Source organism: Thermobia domestica, chromosome 9 (assembly GCF_964235325.1).
Source record: "Thermobia domestica chromosome 9, izTheDome1.hap1.1, whole genome shotgun sequence".
In the NCBI taxonomy this organism is placed as follows: Eukaryota; Metazoa; Arthropoda; class Insecta; order Zygentoma; family Lepismatidae; genus Thermobia; species Thermobia domestica.
This window is the reverse complement of record NC_137462.1, coordinates 37772076-37787992: the sequence shown is the minus strand read 5'-3', so window position 1 is coordinate 37787992 and position 15917 is coordinate 37772076. Positions and strand designations below refer to the sequence as shown.

General features: G+C 34.2%; 1 protein-coding gene across 17 annotated transcripts in view; it reads left to right on the top strand.

Moving 5' to 3' along the window:
• LOC145694577 (uncharacterized) overlaps positions 1 to 15917 on the top strand; it is a 554274-nt gene that overhangs the window by 363946 nt on the left and 174411 nt on the right. For all 17 annotated transcript variants that reach the window (XM_081770921.1, XM_081770922.1, XM_081770930.1 and 14 more), the window contains 9 exons: positions 1218 to 1529; positions 2253 to 2585; positions 3636 to 3959; positions 4822 to 5133; positions 6324 to 6650; positions 8797 to 9114; positions 10252 to 10563; positions 12554 to 12880; positions 14732 to 15040. In XM_081770921.1, coding sequence (XP_081627047.1) covers positions 1218 to 1529; positions 2253 to 2585; positions 3636 to 3959; positions 4822 to 5133; positions 6324 to 6650; positions 8797 to 9114; positions 10252 to 10563; positions 12554 to 12880; positions 14732 to 15040 — 2874 coding nt within the window. The remainder of the gene's footprint in view (positions 1 to 1217; positions 1530 to 2252; positions 2586 to 3635; positions 3960 to 4821; positions 5134 to 6323; positions 6651 to 8796; positions 9115 to 10251; positions 10564 to 12553; positions 12881 to 14731; positions 15041 to 15917) is intronic.

Below are 15917 nucleotides of genomic sequence, written 5' to 3'. Positions count from 1 at the left end.
CAGACACAGACGTGATATCCGTTTCTGCACACGGTAATACTGTGAATGTTAAAAATAATGTCATGAATTAATAAAAAGGAGCTTATCCAAATCACAGTCTTAAGAAAATTTAACATGAAAATGAAAATTTACATGAAACACAAACATGTTTTAAAACATAGAATTACTCGTGTTGAAGAGGTTCGTCAAATTTATCTAAATATATTTTAGTATTCTTGAAGCCTAGTTGTTGGACTTAAATAATTTTGAATTATTTATACGAGTTATTTTTAGACCTTAATCTTCAAGATTGTAACACAATTCGAGCCTGTAATATCTGTATATGTTTAGGAAATATATCATGTGTATTTCAGTGTAGAGCACTCACTTCCTGTGCAGGGATTTCTTCTTCAATCTTATGCTACTAGAATATGTTGTGATCAAACACCGTGTACGTAGATGTACTCGGTGTTCTTCCATTTCCTTCCACATGTACATTCTAGCAATCATTCTATAATTATTTACTTGCGTTTATCACCCACATTTTAACCCTACAGACCATAGTCGTGGGACGTTAGACTAAATATTTCTTTTATTTTCTCAACCTGTTTTATAGAGCAAAAGTCTAATTGCCTTCCTCGTTAAATATACTGATGGTATCTCAAATAGAACCCAAGCTATCTCTTTCCGTAGAACATTTAATAAGGGATAAAATCCTTCAGATTCAGGTATATCGGAAGTTAATTATAGGAACCCTAATGTTATTTATCTGCAGTATAAAAGGCTTCCAAGTCTGTGTTCCAAAAATAAATTCAAATATTACTTGTTCCCTTCGAATGAGATTTGTGAGTGTTTTCTCTCGTCAAACTTTACAAAACCATACTGTATCTTCATATGAGGAGAAAGCTTTTAAATCAAAATGCTGAAGGCATCTGTACTGCTACTATCTTTAAGTAATTTTAATAGAACAATTGAGTAGATATATGGTCATATTGCATGTGTTCCAGTGGGCACAAATCTTCCAGGAACAGCAAAACGTTTGACTTACAAACACAAAGTAAAGCATCTACAATTTTGTTAGCAATGCATTTCTGATTTTGCATTAAATCTTTCAAATGAAGTAGATTGGAACTCAGTTACAAAAGTTAAAGGTTACCTTATAATATCCTTATTATAATAAGCTTATTTATTATTTGTACATGAAAGATATTAATTTAAGATATTTTTTTTCGTTACAGAACCTCCACCTAAGAGACAGGATCCATGCTCTCCTTCCCCATGTGGGCCTAACAGTATATGCAGAGTGGTTAACAACCAAGCTGTCTGCTCCTGTATGCAAGATCACGTTGGAAGCCCACCGAACTGCAGGCCAGAGTGTGTAGTCAGCTCTGAGTGTTCTTTGGATAAAGCGTGTATTAATCAGAAATGTCGTGACCCGTGCCAGAACACTTGCGGCTTAGGTGCTAATTGCAATGTCAGAAACCACAACCCAATATGTGCTTGTCCTCCTGGCTACACTGGAGATCCATTTACACAATGCACACCACAACGTAAGTATATTGTAATCGTGAATTTCTGTTTCTAGCGAATATTTTGGAATGTAACTTCGAGTTACAGATTATTTAATTGGATTATCAGTTTTTCAGTAGCATATATGCAGCTTCTTTCATGAGTAGTATTGCTCATAGTCATTTAATAAAATAAATACGAGCATATAAAGCTCATATTTATTGTATTATTAATTTAAAAAATCAGAAAAAGGGACACCATATATTAGATTTTGAAGACCTATGTAATATTTTAAATGTAGAACTGAGTTAAATATCTCAATAACTAAAAAATTCTGAATACTTAATTTAAATAATCAATTGACTGTTTAGGATATTAATTAAGATCATAGATTATATCTTTAGCTTTTTCAAACTTGTTCTGAAGTTGATAACATGACATTTATTAGAATAAAATTATACATTTTCCATTTTACACATTTTCACATTTGGAGTAAAGCATCCGTATACATCCTAAAATCTCGTGTAGATATCCAGTTATTAAATTATCTAGTGATAACTATAACATTTTGGAATAATCCTAAGTGCGCTTATGTTGCATTAGACAATACTGGATATTGAAAATTATTAAATTGATTTCATAAAAATAAAAAAGGTATCTACAACGAAAAGTTTTATCAATATTACTACTAATCATGTTCAACTTATTGACGTTAAATATTGTATAATTATACATACTTTCTAATTGATAATATTGAATTACAGCTGTCACTGCAGCTCCAGAACCAACAGAAAGACCACCTTCATGTCATCCTTCACCTTGTGGGCCAAATTCACAGTGTCAGATCGTTGGTAACAGTCCAGCATGCTCTTGCTTACCTAACTACATTGGATCACCACCAAACTGTCGCCCAGAATGTGTGATTAGTGCCGAATGTTCAAGTGAGTTGTCTTGTATTAACCAGAGATGTCAAGACCCATGCCCAGGTTCGTGTGGCTTCAACGCAGAATGTCGTGTGGTGAACCATACCCCAATGTGCAAATGTAGTTCTGGATACACAGGAGATCCTTTCGTTCAGTGTATGCCTATACCAGCAAGTAAGTCAAATTATCATTGTAATATTTGAAAATTATTCTTCAATTGGTATTTTCATCTTCAAAAAACAAACAAAAAATCCAAATCAATTAAAAATTCTAGTAACAATTCTTTGTTATTCTTACTAATTATTTGTTTCTCTTCACTTGGTTTCCGTTAAAAAGACATTTCTGTGGTTAATATCTAGGGGAAATTTCCTTTCATACGTTCCAGTTAACATTTGTTATTTTAAAAACGTTCAGAGGAAATTTCTTTTAATTTAATGTGGGAAATAATTTAATATTACTTGATTCTACTTTATACTCATTGGTTTCATATATACAAAAGTTAAGAAAATTTTCAGTCCGTGTTCTTAAACTATTAATAAGACATTATTACCCACATTGACTTTTTACTAAATTAAGTACTTTGATGAAAGAAAACTGTTCTATTCAATATAACTTCTCTAAACTATTATGTCTATGTGTACCAGTACTTTCGGAGAAGGTGCGAGCGGCCCCTAGTTCGATTCCCGGTGGGGTCACTCGGTCGAAAAAGTGTAAAACGCTTTTTCAGGCCAGCCACCCTGAATGAGGTTTTCCTGGGTTTTCCTCATTCACACCAGGCAAATGCCGGGGTGGTACCTAACTTATAGGTCCCAGGCCGCTTCCTTACTTCCCCAATCTTTCTTCTTTTCTTTTCCCCGGATAGTGTGCTCGCCAAGGGACGTCATCCCTCAAAACGTGACTGGCTAAATGGTCTTAGATGCCGAAAGCCCAGAAATCTAAATTCTAATCCTATTTTTGGAGAAAAATTGGTATAAATAGAAGCATAAATTTAATTTGTAAAGCAAAATATTTCTGTGCAATGTTTTTGCTAATTGATGTTCCGTAAATTTTACTTCTATTAAAGATGAAGATGTTTTCTGTTTTTCTTTCTTTTTTAAAAAATTTCAAGCAAAGTTACACGCTCAATATATAATTATTAACAATAATTCTTATAATTACTGTATATACTATTTTAGAAGTTTGTAAAGATCGTCTTTAATATTTTTGTCTATTCCTTTTAATTAGCAACACCTCAACCCGAAAGAAGAGATCCCTGCACTCCTTCGCCTTGTGGTTCAAATGCAATTTGCACACAACGCAATGGAGTTGCTGAATGTAAGTGCGTGCCTGAATATACTGGAAATCCATACGAAGGATGTAGACCTGAGTGTGTTTTGAGTTCCGACTGTCCAAGAGACAAAGCTTGCTTGCGTAATAAGTGTAAAGACCCTTGTCCAGGAACCTGTGGCCAGAATGCTCGCTGTGATGTCATAAACCATATTCCTACATGTTCTTGTCTGGAAGGCTTCAGAGGAGATCCATTTTCAAACTGCCGACAGATAGTACAAGGTTAGTAAAAGACTTATACTGTACGAAAATTATATAATATATTAAAACGAAAAAATAAAATATGAAGTTTTCTAATGAGGTGACATTTTTTAACCAAAACTTTCAAAGAACAGCAAATGAGCGTTAGTTGAACGCTAAATTTAGCAAAATTTGAATGATAACCTGACATTCAAGTAAGGAACGTTCATAAATATTCTAAAAATATCTTGATGATTCTATTTGATTAATACTAAAGTACAGATTCCGAGTAAATAATAGTTACGCCTTTATTAACAAGGACCTATCCGATTTGCAATAAGAACCGGACTGTGTCACGTAATCAGGTCAAAAGTAACGTTGCCTGCTAAACCGAGTCTGGAAATTCCAAATCTATGTGTGAAATATTTCAAGCACGTAATCTCCTCTTGGGGCGTCGTAAGTAATTCGCAGAAGATGCATATACTTTAGCATTAATATTGAGTTTAGTCAAACAACTTGACTTTTGACAATGCTCTATCTGTATCTACCTTACGTGCTGTACATTGTTTTTAAGCTCTTTATTATGTCTTTGCAATAAGCTTTCAATTAACCATCTTCTTACTAAAGTTTTTGAGATATGTGGACGACTTAATTTTCTTCACTGTTTTTCAATTGAGTTTAATGTTAATGTTTAGTACTTTTTGACTATGTTCCATCCATTTTAGGACAATTTGCTTTCCGAATGTAGAATCTATATAGTCTCTTCTACATTTGAACTGAATTTCAGCCATATCCCCCAAAGTTTGTTACCACCATTGCAACTAGATAGGCCCTTAATGTATGTTAATCTAACTTAATGGTAATTTTGGATATTGTATAACCAGAGTTCTAAATTTTCTTTCAGAACCAGAGACACCGAAAGATCCATGTAACCCTTCACCATGTGGTCCAAACAGTCAGTGCCGTGCAGTCGATAATCATGCTGTATGCTCATGTTTGTCTGGTTATGTTGGAAGCCCACCAAGTTGCAGGCCAGAATGTGTTGTAAGCACTGAGTGTTCTCAGACAAAAGCTTGCATTAACCAAAAGTGTACAGATCCTTGCCCTGGCACGTGTGGACTGAATGCACGTTGTGAGGTTATCAATCACAGCCCAATCTGTAGTTGCGGTCCTAGACAAACAGGAGATCCATTTAAGAGTTGCTACGATTTACCACGTAAGTACTTTTTGAACTGTTTAACAACTGATTATTTTGCCTTCCTTCTTTTATTGAGGATAAACAAATTAAGAAACATGAAAGAAACATTTTCACATCCAAACGTAAAGGGAAAAAGTTCTCTCCTATTAGTCCCACGATCTACCGACAGAACTTAATAATAAATATTGTATCAAAAGGACTTTATAACTTTGATATTGATTTATTGATTTATCTTTCAGACATTTTGATGTCATTTTGTAGTAAAATACAAGTTTAGACTCGTGTAGTACACTAGTTCAGAAACAAGCCACCGCAAGCACTAGCGGCAATGTCAGCAAAGATGACTGCCTTCACTGTTCCCTAGTGTGTTATGTTTTGGTTTCAAGAATCCAAGTCTGCGACAACTGAGCATAGTAATTTTCGTATGAAATATGATAAAGATCCTCCCACTCACAAGATCCACCCACAAGATAAAAGAAAAGATTTTGGTAGCTTTAAATGACCGTCATTTAAAAGGCCCTCGATACTTAAATACCTGGAAGTGAATGTAGGAAAATTACACATTGAATGACAATAAATTATGCATACGTATAGAAATTTTACCTTTAGTCTAGCTTTTAATATTCAGCTCAAATTCTAGTCTATTCTAAACGATATATTTTTCCTCATACTTTGCCGTTCTATGCCCCCCCCCCCCCCAAAAAAAGGAATATATATGATTCATAAATCTAAATATATAATTTGTAAATATTGTACAAGGGTAAATGTGAGCCAATTGAAATAATTTTAAATGCTCAATATCCATAATCACTATCATTTGGAGAAACTGTAAAATGTTTCGTCTGAAAAGTAATCGAAATTAAAAAAAAGAGAGATGATATTCCACAAACTATTTCATTGAACACTCAATGCAGTAATAATGTGTTACACAGTTGCGTGTGGACCTAAAGAGAAATAAGATGAATGTGTTCTATAATATTTCTTATGAAGTTAGTTTCGATTTGTTTGAAGTTAAAGATGATGATACGTGTCGTTAAATATGATACCTATATTGTAATTAAATTTTGCTTTGTATGTGTCATCAAAATTATAATAGTACTTCAATATCTTCGTAATGTTATTTTGTTTCCCCTCACTTTAACTTTTAATGTTTTGTCCAGAATATTTTATAGTTATTAAAATATGTCTCTATATGTTGATAATTGCAGCTCCTCCGACAGAACCGACAGTGGAGGAAAGGGATCCCTGTGAACCTTCTCCGTGTGGACCCAACGCTAAGTGCCAAGCAGTAGGCCGCAGCCCTGCCTGTTCTTGTCTTCAAGGATATTTTGGATCACCACCTAACTGTCGACCTGAATGTGTTATCAACCCAGAATGTCCAAGTCATTTAGCCTGTGTCAACCAGAAATGTCAAGATCCTTGTCCTGGTTCTTGCGGAGCAAACGCTGAATGTCGTGTGGTGAATCATGCTGTAACATGCGTGTGCTCACCTGGATATACTGGAAATCCTTTTGTCCAGTGCATGATTCAGCAGAGTAAGTTTTAATATTTTTTTATATATATTTCGCGAGTTTGTATCTATCCATAAGTAAATATTGAATTTAAGATAAAGTTGCCTTCCACTCAGATAGAATTATCAAGCGTTTTATTAGAAACGATTACGATAAAGCTCCTCTTACGTTTTGAAATTAAAGTTGAGAATTTTGAAGAGTATTAAAGTGTTTCTTTCTCAAAGGAAAATATTCGCAATACATTTAAAATTAAGTATATACAAAGAACGAAAAAGTGCATGACTGGACTGGAACTTCACAGTGCCACGTCGATGCATTAACCACTAGTAACCATGATAATACAACCTGGGCGGAGGTGTTCTAAGAAAGTGAATACTAGATTGTCCCAGCACAACGAGAACTTGTGATACAAACCATGTGGTCAGAGTGAGAGAACGCCGACTTCAAAAATGAGAGAGTGTACGGCTGTGTCGGAAAAGAACTGGTTAGCGGGGGTCGCGGGGGCTCATTGGTAGAACGTTCACCTCTTGGTTTGGGGAGTCCTTGGTTTGATCCCAGCTCGCGCTAGGTGAACTTTGTGGTGGACAAACACTGTGTGCGTGGGTTTTCTCGTAGTTCTCCGGTTTCCTCCCACTTTCTTCATTCCACCATTTCCTTCATTTCTCATTATCACCATCTCCTTTAGCCTAGTCGGCATAACCGTGAGACGTAAAACAAAGATTTCATTTCATTACAACGGACTGGGTAGCGTATTATTTAATGCATCGGCTCGGTACGCCGAAAATCGCAAGTTCAAGTCCAAATCTGGTAATGCACCTTTATGCTCTTTGTGTATCAGTCAATCCACATCCATAGGGTGTATGCCTGTGTGGTGTGTTGGAAATCCAACATCCTCAATTTGTTGTTTCCTTCATTCATTATAAATTGAAATATTTATGGTAGGTTTCCAGAACGCAACTTATTCCTTGGATGTCAAGTTTTGGTTTCAGGTTTCCTTATATTTCTGCCTAAAGTTGAAATTCTAGATTTAAGAATGCTTTTCCAGAACTTGACAAATTGCTGATTAACACTGTAAATAATGTAGTGTTGTTGCTAACAGTGGATATGAGTTGAGTTGAATTTCAGTTTAGCGTCCCTTTCAGCAGCGAGGCTATGTGAGACATGGACCTACTGATTAACGTGGAATCCGAACCACATGAGCTTTCGCCGGGAATCGAACCCGGGTCTCCCACACCAAAAACAATGGACATGAATTCACACGTTTTGAGGTTTTTATGTTACTAAAACCGCGTGCTTCTATTGTGTTGAAATTTTACGTCTTGTAATATTGTTTAATGCTATAACTTTTTTGAATTAGTTTGTCATGTGAAAATCGAAGTTTTAGGGGTGTTAGAAATAATTTCCGGAAATTACAACCATAAATCATAATGTAGAAAAAACACACGTCATTATACGGAAATTGTATACAATTTTTGAAAGTGTTGTTGAAAGAGAATAGTACTGTATTACTGATAACTATTAGTTGAGCACTTATAAATTAGGTTAAATACTTACACAATACATTTAAAAAATAAATTTCCTGCTAATTCCTCACCTGTCAAAAAAGTACTTAATATTTTTACAAGTAATAGTAAAGAATTGAAAAAAACTAACAAATCTCACCTTTTAATTTGTAAGTGTTGTATAAAAGAATAAAACCAAAGTTATAAAATAAATAAATATAACATGATTGGGAGTATACTTCCTGTGTAAATACCAATATTCTGACAGTGACTTCCGTACCCACTTGGAAAGCACTTCAGATAAGAAGATAAATACTTAAGTTGGTTCTGAGCGTTCTTCAATAAAAGGTGCCATCGTTTATGACTATATAAACACTGAGAACATAAAGGAAACTCAATTTACTAATGAATATTCTGATTTTTTAAAATATAGATATCGTAATTGGTGGTACTAGGAGACTTATAGTAAAAGTTAGCTTTAACTAACAAGCAAAGTATTTTCCCATGTTTCAAGAAGTTACACTATACAACAATGAGAGAGAAAAAAAAAACATTATAATATTTTCATTATAGAGAATTATTTTATCTGTATGACATGAACTTTTAAATTAATAAATATAAATTTTGTCAGAAGTATAAAATATTATTAAATTTTTCTCTAATTTCAGGAGAAGAAGAATCCAATCCATGTGAACCATCACCTTGTGGCGCGAATGCAGAATGTAAGCAGAGGAACGGAGCTGGTGCTTGCTCTTGTATTGCTGATTACTTTGGTAACCCTTACGAAGGTTGTAGACCAGAATGTGTGTTGAGCTCTGACTGTTCTGCAGATCGAGCCTGTATTCGCAACAAGTGTCAAGATCCATGTCCCGGTGTATGTGGACAGTTTGCTACGTGTACAGTAATTAACCATATTCCAACATGTACATGTGTTGATGGATATGTGGGAGATCCTTTTACAGCATGCAGACCTCAACCTACACCAGGTAAACTATGAACTAAGAAATATTTTCATCCTTAGAGCTTAAGAATTGTTTGTAAGATGCAAAGAAATATTTAAGAAATTAATTATTTTTTTTTTCAGTACTGAACTCAGACAGAAATCTTCCTTCACGTTCAAATGCTTCTGATAGAGTATCTCTTCATAATAAATTTTGATAGAAATATTACCAGTTTCGGAGAACGTTCATGTTTAAAATCAAATCATATTTACTTAAAGATTCACTATACTGTGAATATAGTTTATTGAATTCTAAAGTACTACCATAGATATCTCTGATATAATACTTTTTTCTTTCAAAATTAAGCAAAAGGATAGATGTCCTTATTTTAAGTAATAATGAAAGTAATATGTATTTTTTAAACCACAAAGAGAGCTGATGTGTTATATATATATATATATATATATGAACTGAGAAAAAGCAAATAAGTTTGACCCTGAAATTAATTTTTGATCTGAAAGAAAGTCATCACAAAAGTCGTCATATAAATGTCATATAGTTGTTAAATATACTGTAATAATATTCTTTGTAATTTAACACTTCAACTTATCTGCATACTTTTTTTAAAATTAAATTGATTTTTTTAAAGTAACGCTTGTTAACTTTTCGTATATTTGCTCTGAATTAGAATCTACTTTTTGTACAATGATTGATAAGGATTGAGATCGATTGAAGATAACAATTAATATAAAATTCAGATGCGAAATAAATATCAATGGTTGAAATTCTGTTGTTTTTTCTTAAATATGTAAATAGGCAATGAAAGTTAACCCTATTATTTCACATTTTTTATTGCAATATATACTACTTTCGTTATGTATAATGTTGTTTGCTAAATTCTGTTCTATCAAAGTTGGTAATCGAACAAGTCTTAATTTAAATTATTATTGATTAGCATATTAATTGTTATTGAATTGAAATGATTTCCATTTTTCTTAATATTATGAAGGGATTATTTTGATAGTCAAAAATATTTGATACACAATTAACATTTTTTAACAAAATAATATTTAATAACACAAACGCGCAGAATTTATGATTTAATATATTTATAATTATTTACTATTTTATATTTAAATTTAATTACTATTAATTTATATTTAATTTCTATTTACAATTCAGCTCCAGCGGAAAAGAGAGATCCATGTAATCCTACTCCATGTGGTCCAAACAGTCAGTGCAGAGTTGTAAACGAACAGGCAGTTTGCTCCTGTCAAACTAATTATATCGGAAGCCCACCAAACTGCAAACCTGAGTGTGTTGTAAACGCAGAATGTCCACAAAATAGAGCTTGCAATAATTTTAAATGCACTGACCCATGTCCAGGTACCTGCGGCTTGGGAGCAAGATGTGAAGTTATTAACCATAACCCGATATGTAGTTGTCCATCCGGATACACTGGAGATCCATTCTCAAGATGCTTCCAAGAACCAGGTGTGTATCTGAGATTGAATAGCTGTTTATGGTTAGCTACATATTTTTTTTAGTTTGATTCGTATCTGGTCTCCTACACCAGTTGAGTACAAATAAAGTTAAATAAATGAAATATATAAATTATACAACTGACTAGATAATAACTCTATGATCTATGGAGCCCGAATGTTTAATTCTGTATTCAACTCCCCCCCCCCCCTCCATTGACTTTTGTCAGCCAACGGGAACCAGTTCCTACTTTTGCAAGGTCCGTCTTAATATTGTCCTATATGCGGTTAGGTCTTCCTAATAGTCTTTTTCCGACTAGGCTTCCTGTTAAAATTTTGGAAGTTCCTCTTTCTTCAAGTCTGACTACATGACAACTGTATACATTGTACAAGAATTATATAAATAATAGAAAAAGGAAATTAGAAAAGAATTGACAATTCAAAATCATGTGAAAATTTGTGTTAAGAAGGGAATCTACATCACAGTGGTAGTTACAAGTGGAGGGCTTTCAAAGAAAGAAATAACTGGATTACAATATTACCGCCTGGTAATACATACTTGAAAGTATTTGTCAACCGAGGGGAAAAGAGAATAGCGTACGCCTTAGCGGAATTTTCACAACCTGGTAACAGGGTAATACGTGTTTCTTCAAATGTCGATTCGCTTCGTATTTTGTTCCGAGTATAGTGTTCAATTTGTTCCGGAGGAAGAGTGAGACTTTTCCTTTTCTTCTGCATTTACTGTCTACCTTCCAAAGTCTAGGACTCTCAAATATAGGGTCCATATTAAGGTTAATTTAAAATAGATTCGAAAATAAAATTTCTTGTTATCGTAACAAAAATACTTTTCCTTTTTCCTTTAGCATTATCAAGTCAATGCTCTCTCTATTGATTGCCACTGTCCTCACAGAAAAAATGTGATACATGACCTCGAGTTCCCATTATAAATTATATCAGTACCAGTAATCTTTATTGTCATTTTTCAAAGTGCAATCGAAAGTAGTTTCCCACAAATATAATAGTGAGGCCGTTTAGACAACAGAAACTGATTTTTACAATACTTCACAATTTAATGAATGATACTTAAGTTTGTGAAGTATGCTTTCTGAAAGAAGTCTATAGTTCAACAATAATTCTTGAGCCGATTTCGCTCAACAAGTTTTCATTTACATCTCTACATAAGTAGAAATTACTTCCACTTTTATTTTATTTGGCAACTATTGGATTTTATTTTTAAAAAAAATATTTATTTTATTTTTATTTTTTCTGCACTTGTTTTATATATAGTACAATAATAAGAATATTTGATTTTATATATCCTTAAATTATTTCCAACAATGAGAGTTAAAATTCACTATATCATATTAGCCGTTTCAACCGCTCATTATGAAGATTCGCAAAGTTTTGAAATAAAAGTCCGCATAGCTAGAAAAATTGGAAACCATTAGTCTAAGATAAATAATTATATACGTGTAGTTAAAACTAAGGAAACTAAGGAAAAGTGAAAGATATGTAACATAAAATATAATATATGAACATCATTAAATTAATACACATAAGTAATAAATTGCAGTCATTTCAATTCATAAGGGTTCCTAGCTATCTATATGGAACATATTCAACTGAATAAAATGTTGTCAGTATATTGACTTCAAATGTTATTGCTTCTAACCTAGTTGATCCACAAATACATGATCCGCCTTATCCTTGTTGATCCACACTGTAGATAGCCCATTACTTTCTAAATCAGGTAGCTTACCAATTCCCAATTCTCATATATACTTTTGAATATATACAAATTAATAAACCATATTTATGGTAAAACTAAAACTTTACACTGTTTAATAATTTGTAATTACCAATAATGAAGCCATTATTTTAGTGTGCAGTTTCACTTTTCCTTTAAGTTCCATCAGTTTGACTGAGACAAATTATAAATAGTATTTAACATAACAATAATTTGCTTCCAGTTTCACATTAAATTCTTATAATTATATTTGCAGTCACGCCAACACCAGCACCAAGACCTGTAGATCCTTGCGTACCTTCCCCATGCGGGCCAAATGCTGAATGCCGTGCCATTGGCAATACTCCATCTTGTTCGTGTCTTCGAAACTACATAGGTTCTCCACCCAACTGTAGACCAGAATGTGTTGTTAATTCCGAATGTGCAAGTAACCAAGCCTGTATTGCGGAAAGGTGCCAAGATCCATGTCCAGGCTCATGTGGATTGAACGCAGAGTGCCGTGTTCAAAATCATATTCCAATCTGTTCGTGTCAGCAAGGCTATACTGGGGATCCATTTACTCAGTGCACAGTGATCATAATTGGTAAGTAAACACTAATACATATTTTAGTTTCAATATAATATTTTATTTCTTTTTCAATAGTATAACAGTTAAATTAGAGTGTTTCATTATTTTTATTAAATTGACTTTTCATATAGTTCTGTATTTTAACAAAGAATCTACCAAACTGACTCAATACAATACTTATAAATAAATATCTTCTGATGACATTACCCTCTTGTACGCGTAGTCTAATCTAATGAAAAAAATTCTAACCTAACTTTAATTAATTAAGGTATTACATGAATACGTGTCAAAAAGGCAAAGGCGATCTCATTACCTGCAGTTAATGAACTTTGAAGAAGTCCTGCGTATAGTGCCAAAGAAGTGGTTGTGCGTATCGTGGGCCTGCGGTAAGTCTGGTGTTGTTTCCGTAGAATTGCGCAACACATTGCACGGGGAGGGTCTGCTATGCATCAATACTGACGATATTGGTTCGAGGGAGGTACACATCTGCAATACACCTATTTCGAACGACAATCGTATACGGATGCATTCCTAGACATACGCATCAGACGAGTCACCCTTGCGGATCACACGACTACTTTATCACAGATTAAGACCAAGTCCCATTCTGAGTGCCATCTAGGACCATATGTAACTGTTTCCTGAATGTAGGATTACGAACCCGAGTGCCATTCGCCAAATTTACCCTCAATCGTCACCCCTTTTAGCCATCTTGAGTGGTATCGCGAAAAAAGCAATTGAAGGAATGAATAGCGCTTCATTGGTTGATGAGGTACAGTTGTACTTCAGTATTAGCAATAGTTGTTTGTAGGTATCGACTGGGTAAACGGCACTTTTCACAATATATTCGGTAGAGACACATAAGACCAATTCCATGCATCACGGTGTGGTGAGCCACAGCATGCAATGACTATTTGCCTCTTGTGTTTATATAAGTAATACTGCAGAAATCATTCTGTTGTTATTTCTGCACCATCAAGGAAATGTGTTCTTTCAACAAAACCTCCCCACACAACAAGCCCTTTCAATGCCTCCCCACACTGCACTCATGTTGCCAAATGTGCTGTTCAAGGTATGCGTAATTCCTTGCCTGCCGAATCGCCAGATCTAACTCCTCCCATTGAGCATATGTGGACTCCATTGGAAATTCTTTGGTCCGGTCCGAAAGACCGACGTTTTGATCAATTGCACCACTAGATGGAAGAGGAAGAAACCCAGCACCTCTACGACCATTTTGATGTAAGTGAATAGGTTTCATTGAGGCTAATGGAAGTTATACAAACGCTCTAAGATTTCCTTTTAATGCACTGTGTACATTTTGTCTATAAGTATAGATAGAGCCGTATTTAACGTTTTTGCCGCCCCAGGCCATTATAAAATGCCGTCTTTTCAATATCAATGTTTGCGGCCAAAGTTCTGTAATGTCAAGAACTGAAGTATGAAAAAAAAAAATAAAAGTTGGTCCAAGAAAATTTGCTGTCCGGGGTGTAGAATATGAGCATGATCACGTACAGGTACTGTATACAATGTATAGACTGTGAATATACAATTTCATTCACATTGGAACATGATTTCTGATTTCTGGTTATTTATTTTTTCATTTTCCAGCAATGTATTATAACCATTGTGGTAGTGCTGTAATCTTCTACTCTGCAACATATCAAACTATTTGTGAATTTTATACATAGAATGTGTTAAGGTGTTAAATTCTGCTGTATACAGCCATATTAAGAAAAATAGAAAAGAAATCTTAGATACCTACCTAGACTTGACTAGATAGAAGCTCGAAATTATATTTTGAATATCTTTGTATTAACGCCTTATCTTGATAGTTTAATTAGATGAAAATGTTAATTCTATTTTCAGAAGAGCCAGTTAAAGCAGAAGATCCATGCAACCCGTCACCTTGTGGACCAAATGCTCAATGCAATAATGGCCAGTGCACATGCCTGAAAAACTACTTTGGAGATCCTTATGCTGGCTGTCGTCCAGAATGCGTACTGAACTCAGACTGTGCTCGTGACAGGGCTTGCAGCAGCCAAAAGTGTGTAGATTCATGCCCCGGAACTTGTGGCCAAGATGCACGTTGTGATGTCATCAATCATATTCCCACATGCTCATGTCCCGAAGGAACATCAGGAGATCCGTTTGTCATATGTCGACAGTTTACTCCAGGTGTGTGTTGATTTGTATACCTTTCACAATTCCTCAATTTATTAACTGTTCTAATACGGCAATAATTTGACTAATTTTCTGTCTTCGTAGTTATATATATATATATAATATAAATAAAAATATTTATATATATATATATATTTCGAGGAAAAACACGGAGTATTCTTCGTTTCAACTATATGCAGACATAAAATATTTATAATTAATCGTTTACTATTGAAAGCAATTTTCGTTATTGACTTCAAAATTAGATTACAAAATTCCACCTATGTGTATGTTTGTGAACTAATTCTGACGTGGGGCCGCGGTGGCTCAGTGGTAGAACGTTCACCTGTTCATGAGGTCCTTGGTTCGATCCCAGCTCGCGCCAAGTGAACTTTGTGGTGGACAAACACTGTGTGCGTGAGTTTTCTCGAGATTGTTCCGTTTCCTCCCACTTTTTCATTCCGCCATTTCATTCATTTCTCATCATCACCGTCTCCCGGCATCACTATGGGACGTGAAACTGAAAAATTTTGTTTCACTTTTTCCCCTGGGCTTATACATAAAGAAAATTAATATGTAAGTTCAAATTTAATGAATCTTGGATTTTTGAATGAAACCATCGATAATACCGATTCAATTATCTTTGAATTTCCTTCATCCAAATTTAATTTGGTTTTCTTTCTTCTTGTGCTGGCATAAACGTCGGACATAAAACTTAAAGATTTCGTTTTCATTTCATAATTCTAACAATACTTGATTTCGTTTTCCTCAAGTTCGATCCCTAGTGAGCTGGCGTGTGGTTCGAATTGAACATTAAACTGTTGATTCACGTTTCATATGTCGAAAAGGGACGTTAAACTCGAAACGAACCACTTAAACAAAAAGATTATCG